At 41.2% G+C, this 25524-nt stretch overlaps 3 protein-coding genes across 4 annotated transcripts in view; all 3 read left to right on the forward strand.

The window, feature by feature from the left end:
• LOC311274969 (putative cytochrome P450 120) overlaps nt 1–940 on the forward strand; it is a 41206-nt gene extending 40266 nt beyond the window's left edge. The window contains exon 12 of the mRNA XM_084383048.1: nt 867–940. The gene's annotated coding sequence lies outside the window, so the exon portion shown is untranslated. The remainder of the gene's footprint in view (nt 1–866) is intronic.
• A 5143-nt stretch (nt 941–6083) lies between these two features.
• Nucleotides 6084–17731, forward strand: dusp4 (dual specificity phosphatase 4). The gene is made up of 4 exons (XM_084383775.1): nt 6084–6981; nt 8113–8240; nt 11382–11601; nt 14116–17731. Exons 1-4 carry the CDS (start codon nt 6612–6614, stop codon nt 14502–14504), a joined length of 1107 nt encoding a protein of 368 aa, XP_084239901.1. The 5' UTR covers nt 6084–6611; the 3' UTR covers nt 14505–17731.
• A 5190-nt stretch (nt 17732–22921) lies between these two features.
• LOC311275330 (5-hydroxytryptamine receptor 4) overlaps nt 22922–25524 on the forward strand; it is a 43130-nt gene continuing 40527 nt past the window's right edge. For both annotated transcript variants that reach the window (XM_084383781.1, XM_084383782.1), the window contains exon 1: nt 22922–23135. The gene's annotated coding sequence lies outside the window, so the exon portion shown is untranslated. The remainder of the gene's footprint in view (nt 23136–25524) is intronic.

Genomic DNA, 25524 nt, shown 5'->3' on the forward strand with positions numbered 1-25524 from the left:
TTTCTCTCATGTGTCTTTTCTCTCATTGTAGCGTCTCAGCCAGGAGACGGTTAGCTTAGCCAAGCATAAAGACTGGAAACGGGGAGATAGCTAGCTTGGCTTCAAAGGTCACAAAATCCATCTACCAGCACCTTCTTTATGGTTTAAATACTTTTAACACTTGATTTATTTCTGCGTTCCATTGTTGTAATCTGGTTTTTCCCATTGTATGTTTTTGGTTTTCTAATAAAATAAACACAAGGCTGAGGAGGAACATTCACATTCACAATGACTAGTCCAAGTAAAGAGGCAATAAGGCACGTGTATGTGTGTCGACAGAGCGTCTGCAGCCTTCGGTTTAGTAGGTTAACATGTGAGCGCCTGACAGGAAGGGATTCAGTGCAGTGAACTTACATCTGTGTGTATGTGTGCGTGCTCACTAAGTTGATTCATTGAAATGGGGGATAAGCAGCTGGTGACCTGTTTTATTACTCATTAACCCACACAGTCTCCACAAACAGCTCTGGACAAACATGACATCAACCCCAAAACTCCAGCATATCAGTGTTAAAGGCGGCAGAAATCTAAGCAGCACCTACAATCATTGACAGACGACCTAAATCAAAACTTTAAAGTATCATAAATAGGTAATGGGCATGAGATGATAGGAAATAGCAAAGCAGAAGGAAACAAGCCTCTCAAAATCATTTTTGATGCTTTCTATCAATTTTCTTTTTCTTGCATTTTACTGAGTAATTTTACTTTTCACCTTTACTTTGACACCTGTTTCATATTTTTGAAAATAAATCATACCAAAATAGTCTAGGAGTCTGTTCAGCAAAATATCACTGCCAAAATGTAGTTTAATACTGTTTTTATTTCACCAGGAGAGTGGAAAAGGTTAACCTGCTTGTCATCCCTGCCTTTGTACAGAGAGAAAATATGGATCTGCTCCAAACAGGGTAACAACCCCCACCACGCCACTCGCTCACTTCCACAGCTCAACTCTGCCTTTATTTTTTCTGTTTATTTTTCCTCTCCTCTCCGTCTGTGCAGCATCTCTCTGTCATTCTCTCACAAATTCATTCTTCCTTTTTTCTCTTTCACACACATAACTCTGCCTCCCTCTCTCTCCTTCATCCCCCTCTCTCTGCCTCTATCGGCACACTCGCACAGACACATGACAAATGACACAAACTCATTCATGAAAACGTTGCGGCACTCAGTCAAGGCTTAACCACTGGATTATGGGATTAGAGAGTGGGACAGATCTAGAGCGTATACACATGAATCACAAACACACTCATTCACGTCTCTCTCTCTCTCTGTGTGTGTGTGTGTGTGTGTGTTGTTTTTCTGGTGTTTTAATTATCCTGCCTTGTGGATGTTATTTGTACTCGCTGTATGCAGGGTTCCCATTATAAAACACCAGCAGTTCACTGTGCTATTACTGACTGCTATGAATTACATATATTATAAACAATACTGCAGTTACATTACATACTGTTACTTACTGAGAATCCATGTAAAGGGATGGTTTAACATTTTGAGAAATATGTGCCAAGAGATATTTCAAGTTTGAAGTTACAGCTCATGGTTTGCTTAGCTTAACATAACAACTGGAAACAAGGGTAAACAACTAACCTGGCTCTGTCAAAGAATGAAAAAAGTTGGAAAAAATTGTATTGATTAATGAGAATTAAAGGTGCTACAGGCAGATTTTGCTTTTTCAGACAGAACCACACTAGCTGTTCCCCTGCTTCTAGTCTTTATGCTAAGCTACGCTAACCAGCTGCTGCATATAACTTCATAGTGTACAGACATGCAAGTGTGGTATCAATCTTCTCATGTAACACAAGTTAGCCAATATGCGTATTTCCAAAAATGTTGCACTATTCCAAGAAATGGGTCACTGGACTTATATACCTCCACAATGAGCCTCTCATGCACCACACACACTGATGCAAAGTGCTTTCTTGGCCATCCGCAGCGATTTGCGTGCTGCTCAAGGACACGTCGACATGTGGAGTCTGGGATCGAACCACCCGCCCTGAAATGGATGACCCCCTCCACCATCTGAGCCACAGCCACAAATTGCTCCTTGCTGTCGTCACCTTCCTGTCTGCGTTCCTGTTGTCACCTCGCCATGTTGCTGTTGTTTTTTGTTGTTTGCATGCATGTATTTTAGATTAGTGTTCTGATTCTGTGTTGCATGTTTTCAGTTAATGCATTAATATTCCCTTCTTTGGAGGGGACTATGGGTCAGTCCAAGGCATTTACACAAATGTTGTATTACTGCAATATGCACTGTGCCTTTAAGTAAAAACAAACATTGACAACATGATGAAGGTGGAGGAGGGAGAGATTATAGAGAAGAAAATGTAGTAAAAAAAGGAGGACGAGAGATATTTACCAACACTGACGTGTGCAGTGCTCACATACAAAATATCCTCCCTCTCTTTCTCTCTCGCGCTCACTGTATTGATGGATGACGGCATGCGGGCGAGCGATGTGAGGGGATGAATGGATGGACAGAGGGGAGCAGAGGGAGGGAGGGAGGGATGACATCAGTGCGGAGTCTGTTGGCAGCCAATCCCCTCGCAGCCCCCTGCCTGCTGTCTCCGCCCTCCCACACCTCTCCCTTGTTGCTACGGCAGCAGCACCATCCCTCCTGTGCGAGGCATTGTTTAGGGTTGGTAGTAATGCTCCGTGGTGTGTGTGTGTGTGTGTGTGTGTGTGTGTTAATATGGGACACTAGAGGCTGCAATCCAGCACAAGTAATCACCTCTGTTTTTCTTACTCAATCATCCATCCCTCACCTTTCTCCCCCCCTCCTTCCTCTTTGTCATCCTTCACCTCTTCCTCCACTTCATCCTCGCGTCGTCACTGCTTCGTCTTCCATCTTCCATCTCACCTTCTCTCACCTCTCAGTGTTAACGTTCAAGGTCCTTTCATTCATGATTTACTTTTGCTGCATTGATTCTTTCAATTTTTTTATTTATTAACACTCATCTTCACGTGCACACAATATATACACATATATAGTTTTGCAATTCTGCACTTTTCTGCATGTTTTTCACATGATTTAGACAACATGTAAAACATTATGAAAATAGAAATAGAAAATCCGATCCAGATGCATGTGATCCTAGCGTCAGATGACGAGTTAAACAAAAAAAAACTGAATGAACAGAAAATGCTGGTGCTTCCACTCAGGGCGTGAAGGGTCATTGAATGGTTTTGATGAGAATGATGTGAATCATAATGTGGCCTTTGCATCACCACATCTCAACCCAAAACACCTGAGTGAATTTCATTAGACAGCACCGTCGTTATCAAAGCACCGGATATAGTGGAATATGTTTTGGCTGTACAGTGTTTACCCCTCCAGTAGAGTACCAGAGATGAGGAGATATGGCGCGACCGACCGACCCAAAGCATCAGTATTTTTGAGCCCAATGTGTCGGGGCTTCCAGTGTGGCCAGCAGATAATCTGGATAACAGATATCCCTGTCAAGACTTCCTCCTCCATATGCTGGTCATTGTTTACAGTGTGATTAGCAACTTGAGACAAAAGAGTGGACGTGAGACATTTCAGCTAATCTGTATAGACAGATATCTGCATATGAATCCAGATAACTTTTACAAAAGCTTATCAAGAGCTAAATTGTCGAAACAAAATTGTCGATGGGTGTCAGTATTGTATTTCCGCTAATTATAAATAAATTCAGCCTCTTCTGTTGTCTACACAAATTGTTTACATGCTTGCAGCCAAAGCACACTCAAACATGATCGGTCAATAATACCCGGACTACAAATGGAAAAAACGATTCATTCAGAAACGCTTCCCATACCAAAATCTAGTGCATTTATGTGGTGTCGGATTAATCGGAAGAGTCTGAAGCCATAACTCGGAAAGTCGGAGAAAATTTTGGTACACAAGTTGCAGAGTTGACGTCATATGATGCTGAAACATGGCAGTCAAAAGTAAACATCAGGTTGATGGTAACATGCATATTTGAGAATATATTTCATGGCTTACGTGAGTCATTTCTTTTGCTTTTCAAATTTCAAATACCAGAAGCAGCTGTCAATGTGTTTAAACGCTCTGAGCTATAAAATGCAAAACATCGTCCATGTTGCTCCCACAGTCTGACTTGATGAACATAAACACAACCAATGTGAGAAGAACAACTTCCAAACTCGGGAGGTGGGCTGAGCACACGAATGCAGCAAAATGAAAGGCACTATTAAGATGCATTATGGGAAATGTAGGATTCAGTGTTTTGGGAGTTTGACCCGTACTAAGGACTAAAAGTAAGTACATTTTGGCCCTTGGTGCATCATTTATCACTATTCTTTAAAATATGTCCCCCAACTTTATGTAAATGCAACACCGAATTGCTGGAGAAGAACCTTGGTCCATACCTGAAGACAACTACTACATCTAAATGTGTTGAAACAACATAATCTCATAGCTCATAGTGACTTCAGGTGATATGCATATAACAAAAGTCTGAACATTTTGTGTTATATTGTACGAAAAATATATATTCCTATCATACAGAAAGTGACAGGTCCAGTTTTCATAACAATACCTTCACAATTGAATTGTCGCTTTACAACCATGAGCTGGCAGCCATATTTCCTCTACTGAGGTTTGAGTTTTGCTCAGTTGAGTTCTGGCAGTTATTTTTTTTAATGTCAGATCAAATTGTATTACAGTTGAGTGAGTTACACCTTAGAATATTCATGATAATAGATCCGGCCTGTTCGCAAAAGCTTAACACAGATCAATATGTCCATGTATTGCCTACCCATGTATTAGCACAAACACACACATACATTAACCCATTCATAATAAATCTACCTGAGAATGATACAGCATTAAAATTATGTGTTTTTTGTGCAGTGTGTTTGTCTGTGTCTCTTTCAGCTGGAGTGTCTTCCTGTTTTGTAGCCGGTCTGTTTGTGTCAGGGTGTCTGCGTTTTCCTCCTCTCATCTGCTGCCGTGCTGCTCTCTTTCCCCTCGTAACCATGGAAATGAGATCAACATGCAAATACCTGAGCACGCTCGCTAAGGCTGTGTGATAGGAGATGCAAATTGTGTTTCCGCTTGTAGGATTACACGCCCACACACACACAGATGCACACTGAAACGTATATACACACGCACACACAAACGTATGTGTGCGCACATACTGTGCGTAAGCACACCCACCTGCAGTCCACCACATCTCTCAGCCCGTTGCACCACAACCAGACTGATATTACCTTCCAGGTGAAGTAATGGTGCTGGACCTTAAAGGTGCAATATGTAAGAGTTTTGAGAAATAACAATTTTGATGTTATGTTAAAGACGTCTATGTATTCTGGTTAGCATGAACTGAAGTTACATGCTAACCAGCTAGTCCTGGGCCTGAAAAACTCTGTGCTAGTGTAAACACCTAGAATTCCCTGGTAGTCTGGCAAGCTGCACAGTGTACTGAGCTAACAAGCTAACAGAAGCTACAGTCATGGATGCATAAACAAAAAGCAGTTAGCAGCTACTCTAGTGCCCCTATATTTTCGGAGTATAAATTCAACAAGTGGCCAATTATTTCATATCGCACAATACAGTGCAATCATTTGTTTTATTGAAATGCTAATATTTCTTGGCATTTAACCAAAATGACAAGTAAGATGTATCGAATTCACAAAGTGATGTGACCTTAAAGGTGCTTTAGTTGATTTTTGGGCACTAGGGGGCAGAAAACGTGAAAGCAAGCTAACAGATAGTCAAAAATGCTAATGCTATCTTCTGACATTGCTAAAATGCTAGCAAACGGCTGTCTGCTATCACATCCAGGGGAAACAAATCAACACTGGCATTCATTTGATGATGTATTTCTGGCCAAATGACCATTGTAAGTCCTGTATTCACTGCTCTGTTAGCTCTGTTTTTGTCACAAACAACCCTAAAATACAATAATAATAATAATAATAATAATAATAATAAACTTTATTTATATAGCATCTGCAAAAGCAGGAGGCTCAGGAGGACAACGTTACTAAGGTGAGTTAAAACAAGAAGGCAGAACAGAAAATGTAAAAATCTAAAAAGTCAATATGATTCATTACAAATAAAAGGAATAAAATAGATAAAACAGGCAAAATCAAGAGAAAGAGTAATGCAAATGAAGAGATAAATAACAGACTCCACTGTACTCCTCATGGAGTCTAATCTCCATCCCCATCACCTCTCGTTTCATTGATGTCTGTCTTTTTTTTTTTTTTTTTTATGAATGAACGGCAGAGGAGGAAAGGGGACGGGAAACTGGACGCCATGTGATAGGCTGCAATCGCTTGACGTCACCTCCGCCGTGACGCGATGCACCCATTCATAAAAAAAAAAAGGGAAAAAGAGTAACAACCCAGAGAAGGTACATTCACACAGAGAGAGAGGAAGAGGTGACACCGGACTGAGCGTAAAGAGTAGTGCGGGTGCAATGTGCGGGATGATACGCGGATAAGACGCTACAAGGCGAATCCACCCGCAGGATCCGCAGGTTTCGAGGGCGGTGGTGGAAGCACAGAGAGGGACAGAGAGAAGCCACAGTGAAGCCTACACACACAGCCTGCAACCAAGTGCGATGGAGGACCTGGGAGAGATGGACTGCCCGGTGCTGAAGCGGTTCCTGAAGGACGACAGCGGCAAGTGTCTGCTGCTGGACTGCCGCTCCTTCCTCGCCTACAGCGCGGGACACATCCGCGGCGCCGTCAACGCCCGCTGTAACACTATAGTCCGCCGCAGGGCCAAGGGCGCCGTGCTGAGCATGGACCAGATACTGGCCGGGGACGAGGAGGTCCGGGGCCGCCTCCGCTCCGGGATGTACTCCGCCGCGGTGCTGTACGATGAGAGGACGCCGGACGCGGAGACGGTGAAGGAGGACAGCACCCTGATGGTGGTGCTCAACGCGCTGGACAGGGACGCGTCCGGCACACACATATACCTGCTTAAAGGTAAGAATGTGGACCATTTGAAATTATTGATGGATACATGGGACACTAATTGTCTCTATAATTATAAATTCAGCCTTTAAATCAGGCTTCTTGAATTTACTTTCTAAATGTAAAAAAAGATGCAATGAAAATAATAATCATAAAACTCATGCATTAAAATGATTCTGTTAATATTTTTTTAATAATTATAATAATAATATCTCCAAATTTGAGATGACACCAGCCTTTCTGGGGCAAAGCCCATTTAATTTTTTCAGCCAACACAATCAATATTATGTTATTGCCTCTTTAGATATACAGAATATTGCTTTTGCAGCTGCCTATAAACCAAAGTTTGAGATATTCTGCCAACTGTGCCTGCTCTATTTTTATGCAGTGGTATATTATTTGTAATTTTTCAATTTTTTTACAATATACACACTCACTCAGTCACTCGCAGCTACACACATTCACGCACAGACCAATGGCCGTGAGCTGAGTGAATGAGGTAATGCTGATGCGTAGCAGCCACATCAAACCGGAGGGACTTACAGGACACACAAGATCCTTTCACAAAACGGTCCGCCTCGGATATATCACAGATGGGACTGTAAAAATCTAAAAAGTCAACACTCCATTTGAACCACCAGACTATATTTAGACTGCAGGAAAATCTTACAACCAAAAGCTGCTGCAAGCTGTGGCGCATTTCTTTTCTTTTCTTTTTTTTTTTTGTGCATCCTAATGACGCAGACGCCTTGAAGCGCATGAGTGTATGTATGTAGCTTCCAAAGATGACATTTTCCTCTAGTTAATCTGGTTTGATCCCTGAGGTGCAGAGAGCAATGGTCAGCCTGCAGATGTATCAAAAAAAAAGAAAAAAATTGCAGAGGGATGATGAAATTGTTTTCAAATCCACGGCGGTAGACACAGGATGGACTAGGTCAGGGGTCGGTTTAATAGACTTTGTGTCAGGCTCACTGAAGGCAGAGGAGTAAATCCTTGCACGGATTGTGATGGGATGTTAATGTGCAGGTTGCAATGCTTCTTTTGTCCTTGAGCATGTTTCTGTGGTGTTTTATGTATACAAAAATTAAAGTATACTATAGTCCTTTCGATGCTTCATATTTGATCATGATGTCTCTTTTTCAGGTGGCTACGACAGGTTTTTCTCAGAGTACCCAGAGTATTGTTTAAAGACCAAGGCCTTACCGCCCCTCACCAGCCAGTCCAGCATCGACTCTGCATGCTCGTCTTGTGGGACGCCACACCACGACCAGGTAAAAACACAGAAGCCCACATTATAACCTCACACGCCTTTAATGTCACAGTTAAAATTCATTTTTATTTTGTTTGTGTTTTTGAGGAGATTTCAAAATATCAAGATATATGTTGTGTATCCATATACAGCTGAGAATTATTGCAATATTATTTCAGGGCAAACTCATTCAGCCACATGTTCATGTTGGTATCACGTCTTATGTCCTTTTTATGTCGTACAGACAAGAATGCTCTATAAATATGTAACATTTAATGTGTTCAGTTAAAATATTTCATCTTCATAACATGCAACTAATGAGTGTATTCATTTAGAAATGTTAAAATAAGCGCAGATTCCCGACCAGAAAGCAATTCAGTCAGACTAAAAGCATTCAGTTTATAACAATATGCAACAGAAAAAAATAGCACTGTTGTTGTCTTTGATAAATAAATCATGTGTTATCCAAATAGGATTTTTTTTTTTTGTCAGGTCAGTTAACTGTTTCAGCATTTTATCCAGTAAAAGTCATCGTCACTTGCACACGTTTACACAGAGAGCTGCCGTGTGCAAACGCTGGAAGTTATTTGCTTTGCGACTCAACTGTTATTCACTTCCCCCCCATACACGCAACTGTATTTCCCCATGCAGTAAAAGTGTACTTACACACTCCTTCCTCAGTCTAAAGGCAAACTGATGGGGAAATATTCTGGAAAATCCTCTTTTTGTCTAAATCACTTATTTATCTTATGATACGGCTGCACTGGAGGTCATAGTTCATCATTGATTCACCGCTGTGTCACTTCCTGTGACCTGAGTGGCCTGGTTTTGTTGGTCAGTGATCTGCTGTTTGAGCCTGCACATTTTATGCAACGCTCACAGTCACATGCTGTGTGTGGGTTTAATTTCTCTGGAACGCATGAGGAGAGAGTCGCAGACAATCCAGCCTCTGTATGTTTTTCTTAGAAAAATGCTTGATAGTCTCGGCCACACTTGTCGGGTGGAGTTTTCATTCCAGGAACGCTGTCGTAGCACAGAAATGATGGAGCTAGATGGGTATCTCACTCACTTGCTTTTTTTCCCCCCATCCTCACATTACATCTCTTAGCGGTATTGATCATTTCCTGATGCTGTGTCAGGACCGAGTTCGTCAGCGGCAGTGACATAAACAGACAGAGCCCTCGTCAATAAGTCTCACTACCAGTATAGACCGCCACACAGGATGACCCCCTCAGATCCACTGAACGGGAAAACAATACTTCTGCTTTTACATTAGAATATGATTTGATATGTGTTTAAATATAAACACAAAATGACTTTAAAATTTGATTGGTATATGGAGGGCCTGGGGAAATATTGATCGTTTTTGTGATATGAGACTATATATATTCTTAGATTTTGGATATTGTTATATGTTGATTTGGAGTAAGCGCTGTCTTTTCCTGGTTTTAGAGGCTGCATTACAGCCACTTAGTCATTATATCCACATTACTAATGATTATTTAACAAAAATCTCATTTTGTTAATATTTTGTGAAAGTACCAATTTGGGTTGTAACAATATCAGGCATTCACGACACCATCATCAAATCCTACAGAATTCACAATAACAATATTATCGTGATATCTATTAACAATTGTAAATTAAAAAAATGCTCAGTCAAATTCATCTTTCATTTTGTTATTGTGTGTTTTGTTTCTATTTTGGGGAAATGACTTACACTCAAAATAGAAGTGTACAGAGGTGGAAAGAAAGTCTGTAACTTTAACTGTGCAAAAACAAACAACAAGAAAAATTATGCTCAATGAAATCTTGCGTCTTATGGCCGCTAGGCAACCAGTAATAAGGTGCATAACTGCCACCTACTAGTGAGAACAGAAAGAACTGGAAAATCATTTAAGAGCCGCTGGATTAATTATACAATATTATCATAGGTGCATTATTAACTCAACATTAATATTTCATTTTTAGATGTTATGATTACTCCATACTCCAACACCCAGAGTACCAAAAGTCACACAGTCTCAATATCCACATAGAGGTATTAGGTCAAAAATATTGTGATATTTGGTTTTATTGCTAAGTCGTAGCATTGATGAAGTGGTTATGAGGAGATCTATCAACATATCAATGTATCACAATACAGCCTAGAATTATCTCAATATTATTTTAAGGCATAGTCACTCAGCCCTAGGTACATGTCAGTATCAGGTGTGTGTGTGTGTGTGTGTGTGTGTGTGTGTGTGTGTGTCCTCTTTATGTACTACAGACAAGAATATTTTATAAAACTGTGATATATATATATGTCATCTATATAAGACACACCTAACAAGTTATTTACCATGAAAGCTCTCTGTTTTCAATTGTGTGCATTTACATGTCAGGTATTTTTAACAACAAAACCAGGAAGGACAAACGCATATTCACATATTTAAGTTTTGTGAGAGACTTCCTTTTTCCAGGAAATTTGTCCTCAGTCAATACAATGCAAATTAAGTTACAGTGCGTGCTGTACTTTTTCTGGTAGCACACTGTACTTTCTCAGAAAGTGTTGCTGTGGAGCACATTTTTCTCAGAACTGTTTTTTTCCACTGATGAGTGTGATTACAGAAAGAGCACAACGTGTCCTCAACAAAGCATGAGAATATGGTGAATGTAGATCGCCAAGATAAATCTACTGTACTTATTGCTAAATCAGAAACATGCGAACACTTCCGCTGGATTCTATGGTTTCAGCACAAACATTAGTTCATCAGACACGCAGTGAGTTTCCATATGGGCAGATAACGAGCGTGAAATAAACTAAATGGCTCATATCGAATGACCCTCATCACACAGATAATAAGCTCGCCCTGTCCGATGATGAGCATGGCTAGTGTGATTAACAAAATATTTAAGCGCGGTCACGCTTATACTAAAGTCATCTGGTGTCTGGCCTCTGCTGCTCACTGAGACAGTGAATTCTTTGTCTTGTCATATAAGCTCTCTCTCATTTAAGTAAATTATGTCCAACATGGCTCTCCAAGTTAGGTTGGGTCAGGAGATGTTTCTTCATGAATGAATGAATGAATTATGAACAAACTGGCCCGGAACAGAAAAAAATGCCTCTTAATTAATTAATTAATTAATTTATCATCCTCCTCCTATCTGTTTTTTCGTCCAGGGCGGCCCAGTTGAGATCCTCCCGTTCCTCTACCTTGGCAGCGCCCTCCACGCCTCAAAGAAAGAGGTTTTGGACAGCATAGGAATCTCGGCCTTGCTGAACGTGTCTGCCGACTGTCCCAACCACTTCGAAGGGGCGTACCAGTACAAATGTATCCCTGTGGAGGACAACCATAAAGAAGACATCAGCTGCTGGTTCCTGGAGGCTATTGAGTTCATAGGTCAGTGAGTAAGTGTGTGATGTGTGTGTGTGTGTGTGTGTGTGGTAGCTTAGCAGAACAAATGCATTATCCCGTGGTGGATAGCCGCAGATGAAACGAGCTTCCTTCAGGCTACAGCAGGCTTGTGCTTTATGTGGTTCATTTGTAGGTCATTATCATCAGTTTTAGGTCACGCTAAAGAGGGTATCTTTGTTAAGTTGGTTTGCTTATTAATTGTGGTGGAGTCTTTTTGTGCAAGCTGTTCCAGTGTCTGCTTGTACATGTCAAAGACATTTTTAATATTAATGACAAGAGTCCGACAGAGTCTAAAGTCCGACGGATACTGGATTTTTGGGGTCGATGCCGATACCAATACTAGGGATTGAAAAAAAATTATCAATATATCAGCAAACTTCACTCAAAATGTAACAACCCCACCATATTTTAATGCATTATGTTCCTTTTCTTTATTATTTATGATAGTAACTGAAGAGTATTTGGCTTTGGTTGGACAGAAGAAGCAATTTAAAGATGTGACTTTGGGATCTGGGAACTTGTTATAGTCATTTTCCAACATTTTTGGGATAGCAAAATAAAGATAAGTATAAATAAAAAAAAAAAGCAATACGTAAAAAAGCAACACATGAACAAGAGGGAAATAAAACAGTAAGAACAATATAATCAATATATAAAAACAAAGTCAACAGTGCACATAGGAATACTGATAATGTTATTAATATATATTGATCATGATAATAATCGCTATGTGCAGCCCTATATTTGATGTAAACAGCCCTTTTCCTCAATCCCACACTGCCTGTAAATGTCAAGTCCATCACTTCTTATCCAAGTTTAAGAATTTCCCCAGTCCAGTGGAGAAGCTTTCATGTGCTGGATACACTCTGCATATAGAGCAGGCAGATGATGACGAATCAGACATTTATTCTTGGGAATCAGTCGTAAATTATTATTTTTAAGAAGCCCTTTATCACACATTTTTCAGCAGACTTTACAGAAGCAGACGAAGAGCCCCCAAAAAATTCCCAGTGACTAAAATGATGTAATCCAATCAAGGAAAAGACAGAGGAGGGCGTTTGTAATGAGGAAATATATCAATCACTCATTTCTCTGCATGATTTGTGTTTGTGTATGTAATAATACAGGCGAGTGCGAGATTCGTTTTCGCTTTGCATATCCGTGCTGCACCATGTAGACATTGTGTGTGCTTTCCGTGCTGTGAGTGTATGTTCGTGAGTGTGTGTGTGTGTGTGTGTAGGTGCTGGTATGCGTCATAGTTAGCTGCTGTGGGACCAGAGTCTGACTCATCCACTGTTACCGGGTGAACAGACGCTGTGGTGGAGTTACCTGAAATCTGTCTATTTGTGTTTGAGAGAGAAACAATGTAGACAATCTGAAAAAAAAAAAGCAAAGCGGAGTGGTTGTTGGCGATCACGAATCGGCAGTAAATATTTCAGAAAGGTCGTGGGGTGAGCTGGATTCAAAGCGGTAATTTTGGATTCAAACTGCAGCGTGGCCCGCCGTGGTGGAACATTAGATTAAATTAATCGACGTGAAAAAACAATAACTGAAGTCTCTCAGTTATCTTCTTAGATTGGGTGCTCTCAGTTTCCTGCAGGCCACCACACATGCTCCAGCATATTAGTACGACTGTTTAACTAATCATTCAAAATTAATGAGTTACTGTAAACGCTTGAATTAAAACTATTACCTAAATCTGGTTATTGCCAGTAAGGAAGTGCGCATCTAAACATACTGAAGGAGGCTGAGACATAAATAGGACAGGGGAGGAAGTGTGAAAGAGGCTGATGACTCAAATTTTTGCACTTGCATGTTTCAGTTAAATGTGATTTGCTGCTTTCTCACTTTGAGGTTAGCAACCAGTTTGACTGCATAGGGAGGGGAAGGCATGAAAGTGTGGTGGGGAGGAAATGAGAAGCGCTTGAGGCAAAGCGTCACTGTACATCTGTTGTGTTTAAAATACTTGGTGGCTGTAAAAGAAAAACTAAATATTTTAGGCGACAGGTTGATTGTTAAGGGTTAAAAAAGAGTTAAGCCTCAGTACAGAATTCATGTTTTGCTATGTGGCTTTGGTAGCGTGAGACACCGTGGGAATTAGCCATCCACTTCTACTTCCTCCCTGAGCTGAGGTCTGAAGTGAGGTGTCTCAGTGCTGAGAGATGAAATAAACAAGTTCAGTTCCTTTTCTTTAACAAGATTAGGAGTTTACTGCAGCGTTAGCAGCTCTGCCAGGCTAACCTCATGGGCACACCGCTGATTTCAGCTAAATGCTAACATCCTAACGTTCTCACACTAACAAATCTAAGATGAGAATGTTTAGCAGGCAGAATGTCCACTGTCTTCTCTATCTTAGTTTAGCGTGTTAGCATGTAAACATTTGATTTTTTGTGCTATGTAAGACTGAGGAATGCAACTTTGACTAAGAATTCCAATACAACAAATAAAAAATGTGATGGGATTGAAACCTCTGACCTCTGACCCCCCCTCTCTCCTCAGATTCAGTACGAGACTCCAGTGGGCGAGTGCTGGTCCACTGTCAAGCAGGCATCTCCCGCTCCGCCACCATCTGCCTGGCCTACCTGATGAAAAGGAAGCGTGTGCGTCTGGACGAAGCCTTCGAGTTTGTGCGCAGGCGTCGCAGCATCATCTCCCCCAACTTCAGCTTCATGGGCCAGCTGCTGCAGTTCGAGTCGCAGCTTCTCGCCACCTCGTGCGCCGCAGAAGCGGCCGCCACAGTGAGCCCGCTGCTCGGGCCCAAGTCCTCAACGACCGTCACCTCGACGTCAGCCACACCCACCTCTCCGTTCATTTTCAACTTCCCCGTTTCTGTGGTGAACTCGGCCTACCTGCACCACGGCCCGCTCACGACCTCCCCCGGCTGCTGATGGATGGCCAATCCCTCTCAATGAACTAACTGAGCACAGACTGGGCTGCCATTGGCTGGAAGAGCTGTCAGTCTTACTGACTGCTGCTCATGCTTCCAGGGCGAGGAGGTGCGAAGCATCACGGTGCCTGATTCAAAACTCAAAGACTGAAAAAACAAAACTTTTTACAGTTCAGAAACCAGCCAACGCTCCCTCCATTTTAACGCGAGATTTATTCAAATTGACCAAAAATGAACTGGCTAAGAGAACTTGTTTCAGTAAACGAGTGTGGACGGAGTGTTGGACTGATGTTTACTGACCCTCTTCCTTGAAAAAACAACAACAACAACAACAACATGCACACAGGCACACTGACACACAAACACTGACACAGAGAGGCATGAGCAACAGCGAACACACACTCTCTCTCTGCCTCACACACACACACACACATTCATGACTACCAACTGAATAAGCTCAGTATGAGGACAGGGTCTGTTGCTATGGAGACAACAGGTCTTTAGGAGAGGAGATGGACACAGGAAGGAAGGAGGAATTTTAAGCACCCGCTCTTTCCCCCTTTGGGTGTCCGTCCTGTTGCCGGACAAAAAGAGATGGATGGAAAGAAAGAGAGGAGGAGAGGGTGACAGAAAGCAGGAGCCTCTTCAGTGACAGGTGCTCTGCCGGCGATCCGACCGGAGCTTCCTGCCTTTCATACGTCCTCTTCCTCTCTCTGTCTCTCCCCCACACCTTCCTCTCCTCTTTTTATCCTTTTATATTCCTCCCCTCCTACTCCTCCTCCTCCTCTCATCTCTGCCTCTCATCTTCACCCACTCCCTCTTCTCTGCTCCTCATCTCCTCACTGAAGAGAGGCTAAATAAATAAAATAAGATGCCAAATAAAGGCCAGGGCCCCTTGTGAATGGACTGGGAAACCCCACTGCAGGCCCATGATACACACTGTAGGAAACCCCTTTACAAACAAAAGTTGTTTTGCATTGGAGGGTAAACTTTGGAGCACAGTAGCTCTGGTAGACAGCTACTTAAAGGACCACGCTGGTGTTTTTGCATGTTTTAATCCATTATTAATAATTCATTCTTTGCTGTTTTTTAGTTAATGGGCTAAAATGTGCATCGCCAGCGAGGGCTCCTTATAAGATGTTTGTGCCTTGTTCTTAAAGGTATCACATGGATTAAGGCGTTCCTGGTTTTGCCAGTGGCACACTTTTTTTCTTAGCTGCTAGAAAATAGATTGCTGAGTGTTAGACTTTAAAAGCAAATCTCAGCATTTCAGCAGTGTGATACAGACTCTTACTCCACAATGTCAACAGAGCAAAAGCTCCTCTCTCCATCTCTACTCGTGCCCAGTCACAGACGGACACAGACACACACTAAAATGCAACACGCTGTTCCTGAGTAGGTGTAAGCTAGGGCTGCAACCAACCAAATTCATTGTTGATGAATCGATTAGTTGTTGATAAAATTTCAGGAAAAGGCCTCAAATGTCTTTTTGTCCACAGAGCATAGGGAAGTAAAGAAACTAGAAAATTAGCTAGTTAGCCATGCAGCTAGTGATCCGGACTGGGAGCTCAAAGCGGTTTAAACTGCTAGCACAGGAGTTTTGGACCAGGACACACCAGGGTTAGCTGGTTAGCATGCTAACTTCTGTAGATATATCTGTACCACAATAATAATTGAGCTTTGTTAATGTTTATTTTGCTGACTTTTCTTTTTTATATATTTTCTACAAAAATCTTATGTAGTGCACCTTTAATTTAATTGTAGACAACTAATGGATTGATTGTTGCAGCTCTAGTGTAAGCCCATATTAGGCATCATCAAAACCATGACTTCACATTACAGATCCAGTGTGCAGGATTTTGGGGGCAGAAATGAAATATAATATTCATAATCATGTTTTCTTTAGTGTATAATCACCTGAAACTAAGAATCGTTGTGTTCTCGTTACTTTAGAATGAGCCTTTGTGGATGGAGGCCATGTTTCTACAGTAGCCCAGAATGAACAAACCAAACACTGGCTCTTGAGGGCCTTTTGCGCTTTTCACGTTTTTAACCGCTACTGTAGGGGAGGGTGGGATAAGGGGTGCTCAATTGGTTGCAGTCTGCAACCTCACCACTAGTTGCCACCACATCCTACACACTGGACCTTTTAAAGTAAAATACCGAGTTTGACATCTTGAATTTTAGCAAATTGGAGGAATTTAAGGGGCAATTTTTTCTCACACATATCCTCCGATGTTTTCAGGAGTTTTACACTCTGCTTACTTAACATCAGGGACCCTCAGTGTGGTTTCTCGTGAGGGGAATCCATGTTAAAATAAAAACACAATCAGTTATTGATTTCACTTTTTAAATCCCTTCTGGGGAAAAAAGGAGTAATGGAGACAAAGAGAAGACGGCTTTGTGCTTTGAGGCCATAATCCAATAACAGGAAGTAGTCCTTAAAATTCAGTTCATTCAGTGTATATCTGAGTCCTAATGTGCACACACATACACACGTACGTACAACACAACCATAACTCTTGTCCGCAGTTCTCTCCGTAGCACTTTGAAGTCATGCAATACTGTACTTACATCAAATCTTCATGACAACACAATTTGAGACGACGTTTGTACTGCTTCTGCTTTTGACCAGGCTGAGCTCTACACTCTGTGCTAGACGTCCAAAGGCACAAAGTCCAACCATGGTTGCTTTTCTACCCGGGTCCTGATGTACGCACAAAACACACACACAAACTCATACGCACTCACACACACGGTTTCAAAGAAAACAGACCTTTCTCAGTTTTTAAAAGATTGTCGGCACCTATCTCTGTAGCACTTTGAAGTGATGCAATACTGTATTTATAATTTATGATTGATTTGTACATCATGGTGATGGTAGACTGACTAGACTTTGCATAAAGACATGTTGTCCACGTAGAGAGAGAGAGAGTGAGAGACAGAGAAAAGAGAGCCAATAAGTGAAAAACGCAATACTTTGTACACATCTGTGTGGTACCTGTCTGTCCGTCTGTCTGTCAGCCTGTCTGCCTCTCTGTGTTAGTCCATCTGTCTAGACTGTCTCTCTGTCTGGTCAATGCTGTTTACCCATCATGGCAATATCAATCCTCCACTTGGACATTTATATATATAAAAAAAACAACTTTCCCTCAATTTTATTGTGGAATGAATGATCTGTGCATTTATTTATTACTGAGGATCCACTGTTGAATAAACAATGTTCTTAATGAAGTTGGATGTGCTTTCTTTGTATGAATACACACATTTAGATAGATAAAGGGCTATCATGTGAAAATGAAGACAGTCAATACCATACTGTATTTGTGTTCATGTGTACATTTTGGGTAATGTAGGAATTTGCACATATAAGTAGGAGTACAGTAGATGATCCAGGTTTAGCGAAAGCAGTTTCATGAAAAAATAGACATAACTGAATGACTCATGAAATCACATAGTGATGACATAACAATGCCAAAGAAAGTATCAGTTTATTATATATAAAGTTGTCAAAAATAAGACAAGGCGGCTGGAGCTTAAAGAAAAACTGCGGCATGTCACGTACAGTCAAGGGTTGGACACAATACAGTAACACCAGTGGAATCTAATACAATATCAGTGAGATAATGATCAACTGTGCGTGGCTCATGATGTCCGATTTAGTCAGTGATTAAAGGATAAATTCACCCAAAATATGAAAATTCAGTCACCTTCTCACCCTCATGCTAGTGGAAAGTTTCGTAGTCCACAAAACATTTCTGGAGCTTCACAGCAACAGAAGTAAACGGGGACTCGTCTTAAAACATAAACAAACAACTGCACACTGGGGGTGTAAATAACTTCTTTTCAAATTGATTTCAGGGCTTCTGGAGACCTGGATTAGCTGGGCGAGCTGAATAGAGACATTTTGTATGTTTCGTTTTGTTTTTTCTATATTTTAAAACAATTGCCCATCTATTTCATTTTTGGGTGAACTGATACTTTAAAGACAAACTGCAGCATGTCAAATACAGTCAAGGGGTTGGACACAGTAACAGTAACACCTGTTGAACCTAATGTAAACTGTTACAATACCAGTGAGATAATAAGTGGCTCATGGTGTTCATTTTTTCACTGATCAATATAAGACAAATACTGTAGTATATGTAGCTAAAGTGTTTATCCCCACAGATACAGAATACAGCTGTGATTCCAGCATTACAGTTGTTCATTGAGCAAGTTAAGCATGGAAAACTTTCATATTGTCGTATGAAGGTATCTCTCTAACCCTGCTTAACATGATAGCAAACAAAAACCTACTCAAAAACATTTTAAGGTGATAAAATGGGATATCTATCAACAGCAGCATGTGAATTCCTTGTCATTAAAAATACCAGGGAGCTCTGCATGTGGTGAATCATGAGGGTACATAATGTTATCCTGCAGCGCCATCTAGTGGTGGGGACGTTTAATTGCCCTCTTCAGCCTATTTCAGATGACAGCTAAAATGAGTCTCATTTAAGGAGTCCGATATTGAATTGTTACTCTCAATGCCCCTTTTGTATTCACTCCAGGCATACATGGCATTAATGTGTTGCTCTGACTTTTAGTGAAGTTTAAAGCCGGCATCTTTAAACAAGGCTTTTTTTCCAGTTGGGAAACCCTGACTCGGATGTGGAGGCCAATTCCAGCGTACTAGGGAGGGAAAAATGCCTGCAGGTCAAACAGTAACAGACATCTTGACTTACAGAGTACACCAGCCATGGCTCGTCCCTATACCAAGAACTGTTGAATGCCCTCTTCCTTGTTCCATGTTGAGTTCTTGGGAACATTTTCAGACATGGCTGAACAGGACCCTCCTCTCAGGGTCTTGAGATGTCTGGAATACATATTAAGTAGTTATGGACACACATCTCAAGGGATTAAATACTGAAATACTTAAATACAAGATTAAGTACTGTGGCTAACAGTGGCTAATTTATAGGTTTATGTGTAGACCATTTGCACAACAGTCATTTTGACATGAAAAGCTTCTGTTCAATTTAAGTGAAGCTGAATCTGGACCTTAGGCTAATTAATGCCATTAGTAGCACCTGCGTTTGCTATACTACATCATGTCAGAATAGCTGCTGTTAAAAAGGTTCAGAGAGAGGTAAGTAAGTATGGTCCTTTAGGTGCACAATATGTGGCGCTTGATGTGGATGTGGGGGGTTCGGTGGCATCTCCTCCTAGCAGCTCTGGCTCACTGTCTTCCTCCTCAGAGGCAGACGTATGTGTGTCAGTCTCAACAACTGATGAAACTGCATTGTAAAAAATACAGATACAGTCAAAATAAATAAAACAGCAATAAAATAACATCACACACAAAATCATTGATTGTTACAAGCTGAAACAACATTCAAAATTAGGCTTAATCTGTCATAATCATTTTTTGTGACAGTGTGAGGCTACACTCTTCAATGTCTGAACTTGCATGCAATTTACTGCCTCTGTATGCTCTGACCTGGTGGTGGTACACTGGGTCCTTGTGTCTGACCACACTGACTTGCCTGGCTAGCTCCAGGTACAGAGCTGCCAGGGCTGCTGACATTAGGGCTGGGGTCTGTCTGGGCCTGATCTGTGCCTAATTTGTGCTTCTTTAAAAAAAAAAGCCTGAAATATCTCCTTCCTCTACATTGTTATCTGTCCCTATACAAAATAAGACAGCCTGGCTACATCTAAAGATTGTGTTAGGCAGAATCGTAAACTATTTGTCCCCATTCTCGTGCTGTAGCTTAGTTAAAATCAACTACCAGCCTAGCTACTGTAAAATAAAACTGGCTACTGTGCGAGTTGGCTAACGGTTAGCCTACTTGCAGTTGAACTATTGGAGACAAAATGTCTTCTCTAAATGTGCAGTCAAATTGTCAATAGTTTAAAACAATTACTCATCAGGAAACCACTTTAAAAACTTACTTCAGAATGATGTATTTAAAGTAGGTCCTTTCCGTAATGCGCTTCCTCCAACGAGATATGCAGTGACCTGTCAATCAACTGAGGTGGCATCTGAGGTGTCCAATCAGGTTCCAGAGCTAACCCGGCCACCCTGTAACTCCGCCCCTTTATGAATTCTCATAAAGTAATGCTTCATGAAAATTCTTTTTAGGCCATCTCAGCCTCATAAACATGATAATAATTTGAAAAATAAAGCAATTTTAAATGTGAAACTGTGTGACGAGAGAGTATTAGTTGTGACTGTGTATCAGGCTTCATATTTGGCAAAAAAAATTTGTGTTGTCACCACGAGTGATACAGGACGACGCTAGAGGTCTTTAAATACGTCTGGAATTCTGTTATGTTATTGTAGTGAGTGATTCCGATCAAACCGTCCCGTTGTACATACAGTCCCGGCCAAGAGCGCCTCGCTAAGAGGCAGTAGACCCATGCAGGTACGCTGAGGCATTAATAGGGATGCTTCAGCTGCAGGCAGTCAGCTAGAGCCGGTGGTTAAATATGGAGTAGACCAGGCGGGCGGGATCATTCACGACTGAGTGGCTGGGAAATCTGTAACCTTTCCTATCCCTACAGAGAGTACTGACCAAGCAGTCAACTACATGTGTCTGTGTCCTTTCTTTTGAAGACAAATCCATTTCAACATTTGAGACTGCCTCTGCAGCAATCAATTATCAGTATTTCATTTTTATTCTGTTTGACTTTTTTTGCCTTCTCCCACATCCTGACCTTGAAATAATGCTAAACCATTCATTCCTTGAAGTGAAAAAGAGCACAAGTGTTGCTCTTTAAGACCCGTTGTCTTCACTTTATGTGTAAACGGTTCAGAGGGGCGAATAACTTTGTTTGGGACATTAGAACAAAATGATGCATCTGAAGGGAGAAGGCGACGCTAGATCTTCCGCCCCTGAAATTAGAGCATGCAGGAAAGTACCTTATAAATGTGGACATAACGTCGTTAGATTGTGTTCTTTAATGGTGGTGTCATTGAGTCCGTATTTTGTCATTTGCTAATTCCTCATGTACGTTAGACACGTTTGAGACACTGACACTAAGAGCGCAGCCGATGAGTCCCCTATTTTTCCACAGCGGCTGGCCGTCATCTGCGATGGCCCAGCGGTTTAAATAGATGTAACTTCGAATGTGCTTAGTGCGCATGCGCTCAGCCGTTGAGAAACTGAGGTTGGCAGTTCGAGTCCCGACACGGATGAGCCCGTTGTTGACCACAAACTGTGTAGTGTCTGCACAAGGTGTCTGCGCTGTAACTATAGAAAGACACTTCTTAAGGACTGTTTTGAACAGTGTTGTATGAATTAGCAAAAAACTCAAGCTGGAATAATGATCAGACTGTACCTGCTGAGGAGACTCAGGTGATCCTTTGGAGTACAGGGGCACTCTGAGGACCTGATTTGGCTCTGCTGTGGCATCGGCCATTTTCTATGGAGTGGTCAGCAGCATCAGGACTGCTGACAGGAAGAGACTTGATTAACTGACCAAGAAGGCCTTGGGATGCCCACCGGTGTCAGTGCAGGTGGTGGGAGAAGGGGGCGACAGCTAAGCTATTTTCCCGGTAATATTGCTAATTTCCCTGTTTTGTTTTGACAATTACCAGTTGTGATATTATGAGGCTAATTATCTTTCTAGAAACAATTTTGATATTCACCTAACTAATGAAACGCTAATTTGAAACAGTTTCTCCATCTCAGACGTGACAATACATTCTAATATGTGTTTCCTTTGTAGTTGTATAGTTGAAGTTGAAGTAATAGTTTTTTTTGGTATTTTGTTTGAAATCTGATTGATGGTGTTGTGATGATTAATGATTGATTGAATGATGCATTGATTGATTGATTGATTGATTGATTGATTGATTGATTGATTGATTGATTGATGTGCATTTGTTGTAATCAGGTACAGTCAGAGCATCTACAGTGTCTTCTAGATGCTGCCACCAGGGGGCACCAAAGTCTAACAAGTGTAAATCTAAAGGCCTTTACTCACTGCCTTCAGTCTGTTTGTATGTGTGCACATAAAACAGACACCTCGTGCTCTGGCTTGAATGACTGTGCTTTAGGCTATAGCCCGCTTCACCAATCAGAACATGACTGACTAATAATAGTATTAATATATATTTTAAAAAAATCATCACAATAATATCAATAATAAATCATCAGCATCATGACATTTGATGTTTTTGTGATAAAATGCTATAAATAAGATCCACAACTGCAACCAAATACAAGTTGGAATTTAAAAAGTGAATATCCCATGGATACTTCTCCGCCCCTTCCTATCGCGCTCTCTCTCTCTCTCTCTCTCTCTCCCTTTCTTTCTCTCTCCCCCTCTCCTTGTGTCTCTCTTCCTCGCTCTGTCTTTCTCTCACCCTCTGTCTCTCTTCCTCTCTCTCTCCCTCTCTCTCCCCCCTTCCTTTCTGTCTCCCCTGTCTCTCTTCCTCTCTCTCTCTCCCCCCCCTTCTCTCTGTCAGTGGCACGAGGCGGTCTGTCGTCCAGTGTCACTCATCAGCAGCTCGTGCAGGTCGGACCGTGTGCACGCTGCGTGTATTATTTTCTAGTCTTTCAGTCCGTTCAGCGGCAGCATGAGAGGCTGTGACACACTGTGGAGCGACTGTGTCGGAGTAACGGAGGCGAGGAGCCCGGCACAGGTGAGCACGTTACATGAAATTACTCACTCTTATTACTTACTAAAAGTTGTGACAGACACGAGGGAGAAAGGTTTAAGAGATGTTTTTAGAGGGGTTTGAACGTGTAGAAGTTTAGTGTCACGTTTTGCTGCCTCGAGCTCAACTTGAAACTAACCGTTAGCTAACTTATTTTCTCTAATTAGCTGCGAGCAGGACAAACAGTTGTGTTTCTCTTCATCCAGCAGTTGTGCGTGTTATTATTCGTCAGTGTCACAGTTGTTCATTTGATAACAAATGTCCATCATCATCCTTGTTAAATATGCAGCCGTCAAATCAATGCACCTCATTTTGGCTGTTTATTTGAAATCTCAGTAGTCATTTACTGCTGAACTAAACTACTTGTAATACAGTTTCATGAATTATAATTTATATACAGCATAGGTCTATACCAACCCATCTGTAGGCCTACACACAATAAAATACTTTAGAACTAAATGCATTTGATGGCTATTATAAGTTAAGTTACTTTAGTCTATAAACTGTGAATTTACCTCTTAAAATTAGCTTATTTCACCACATGTATTACTAGTACTTTTTGCTTTCTTTAAATAACAGAAAACAGGAGCTGAGACTTTTATACAGACCCAAATACAGTGTACATGTACTGTGTATTCCACGATTGTTTACACAGGTAGATACAGAAGTACTGTACTTGAGTATTTACATTTTCTGCTACTTAATTCTTCCTCTCCACTACATTTATTTGATAACTTCCGTTAGGAGTTACCTTGCAGATTCAGATTATTCAGTGTTTATTGGCTATTAATTGTGAGGCGTTACCAATCAGATATTGTTGTAGGTGGGACATTGTGTGAGACGATACTGCATCAGAGCCAAAGTAGCACATTTTTAAATTAATTAGCCAATCTGACAGAAAAATCGCAGATGCCGACAATCGGAAAAAAATGAATATCGGCCCTGATAATCGGCCAAGGTCGATAGTCGTCTACCCCTAATATCTGTAGATATAAGATTAGCATTAGATTAGAAGAAAAAGTTAATTGGTGAACAGGAGCAGAAGGCGGAGGACTTTGCATACAGACAGGTACAGTTTTTGGCTTGATTTTAGAACAAATTTTAAGAAACTTTCCCCCAGACTAAGTGCTTAAACTTTGGTTGAACTTAAAGTCATATCATGTGTTTTATGACAGGTGTATCCATCTAAGAATATGGATGGGTAAACATGCAGCAGATGTGTGTAACAGGTGAAAAAATTGCCAGTTGAGAGAGGACAAGAGGAGGAGCGGTCAGGGGCCTCTGCCCAGTCACTCCTGGGAAAGATTAGTAAGAGTTTGTTTTCGACGTCTCCAAAATTGTTTGCTTGCTGTCAGGACACATGAAAAGGTCTGCTGTTGTTCAATTATCGAGAACACACTGAACTGATTGCTGACATTTCATCGCAGACATAATGCAATTTCTCCTTCCTTGTTACTTTGTTACAGTATAGTTTGTGTGTTAGGAACATGAACCACACACACACACACACACACACACACACACAGGCTCATGTACCCACACATACACATGTAATCTATTGATGCAAATCCACTTGCTGCTTTATATTAGGCTGCTTTTCAATTGATTAAGCTTTTAATTGACTGTAAACATATTACTGTTCAGCTGTAACTTCCCTGATATAACTATATTGTGTTGTTTGCACTTTGTGAGGATGTGAGTGTGTGTGTTTGTGAGCGAGACAAAGCAATAAAGAGAGGGATCAAAAGTGAGAAAGGCAGAGAGAGGGTTGGTGACAAGTTGAGAAAAGCGATTTCTGATTCTGGGGAAAGTTGAGAACTGAGTGTGAGGTACAAGTAGATTGACATTTAAATAGTGTATGCAACCTACCTTCACACAAATTTACTGAAAACAGGAGTTGTGTTTTCCAGTCTCACTGAGGTGCACCTCTTACCTTGTTTTGAGAGTGCACGGCTGCATTAGGCTGTCCATTAGCTCACCATTTTAGGCAGCAGAAAAAAAATAATTTTGGCAGAATAATTCACAAAGATACGTGTCACACGATACTGTGGTAGTGAACAGAGACAGGCAGACAATTTTAGTGCGGAAAATGTGCAAGAGCAAGGGAAAGAAGATTATGTATTGCAGATACGAATAATATGAAAACTCTGTCCAGTATCACCAGGAAATTGTGTCCATATCGGATGTTTCCACACCTCATTATCCAGTCCACCCACCGTCACAGACCTGTGATTAACATCCTCTCCGTTAATACAAGTGTGTGACAGTGTAAATCAATATAACGTTAGTTTCTAAAGTTATAAGGTGTTTCTCCTCTCCGTCGATATGCTCCAATCGCAGCTGTGTTAATCAAAACGCCCATCGTGAAAATCAC

The sequence above is a fragment of the Pagrus pagrus genome (genome assembly GCF_965226575.1).
Source record: "Pagrus pagrus genome assembly, chromosome: 19".
NCBI classification, from domain to species: domain Eukaryota; kingdom Metazoa; phylum Chordata; class Actinopteri; order Spariformes; family Sparidae; genus Pagrus; species Pagrus pagrus.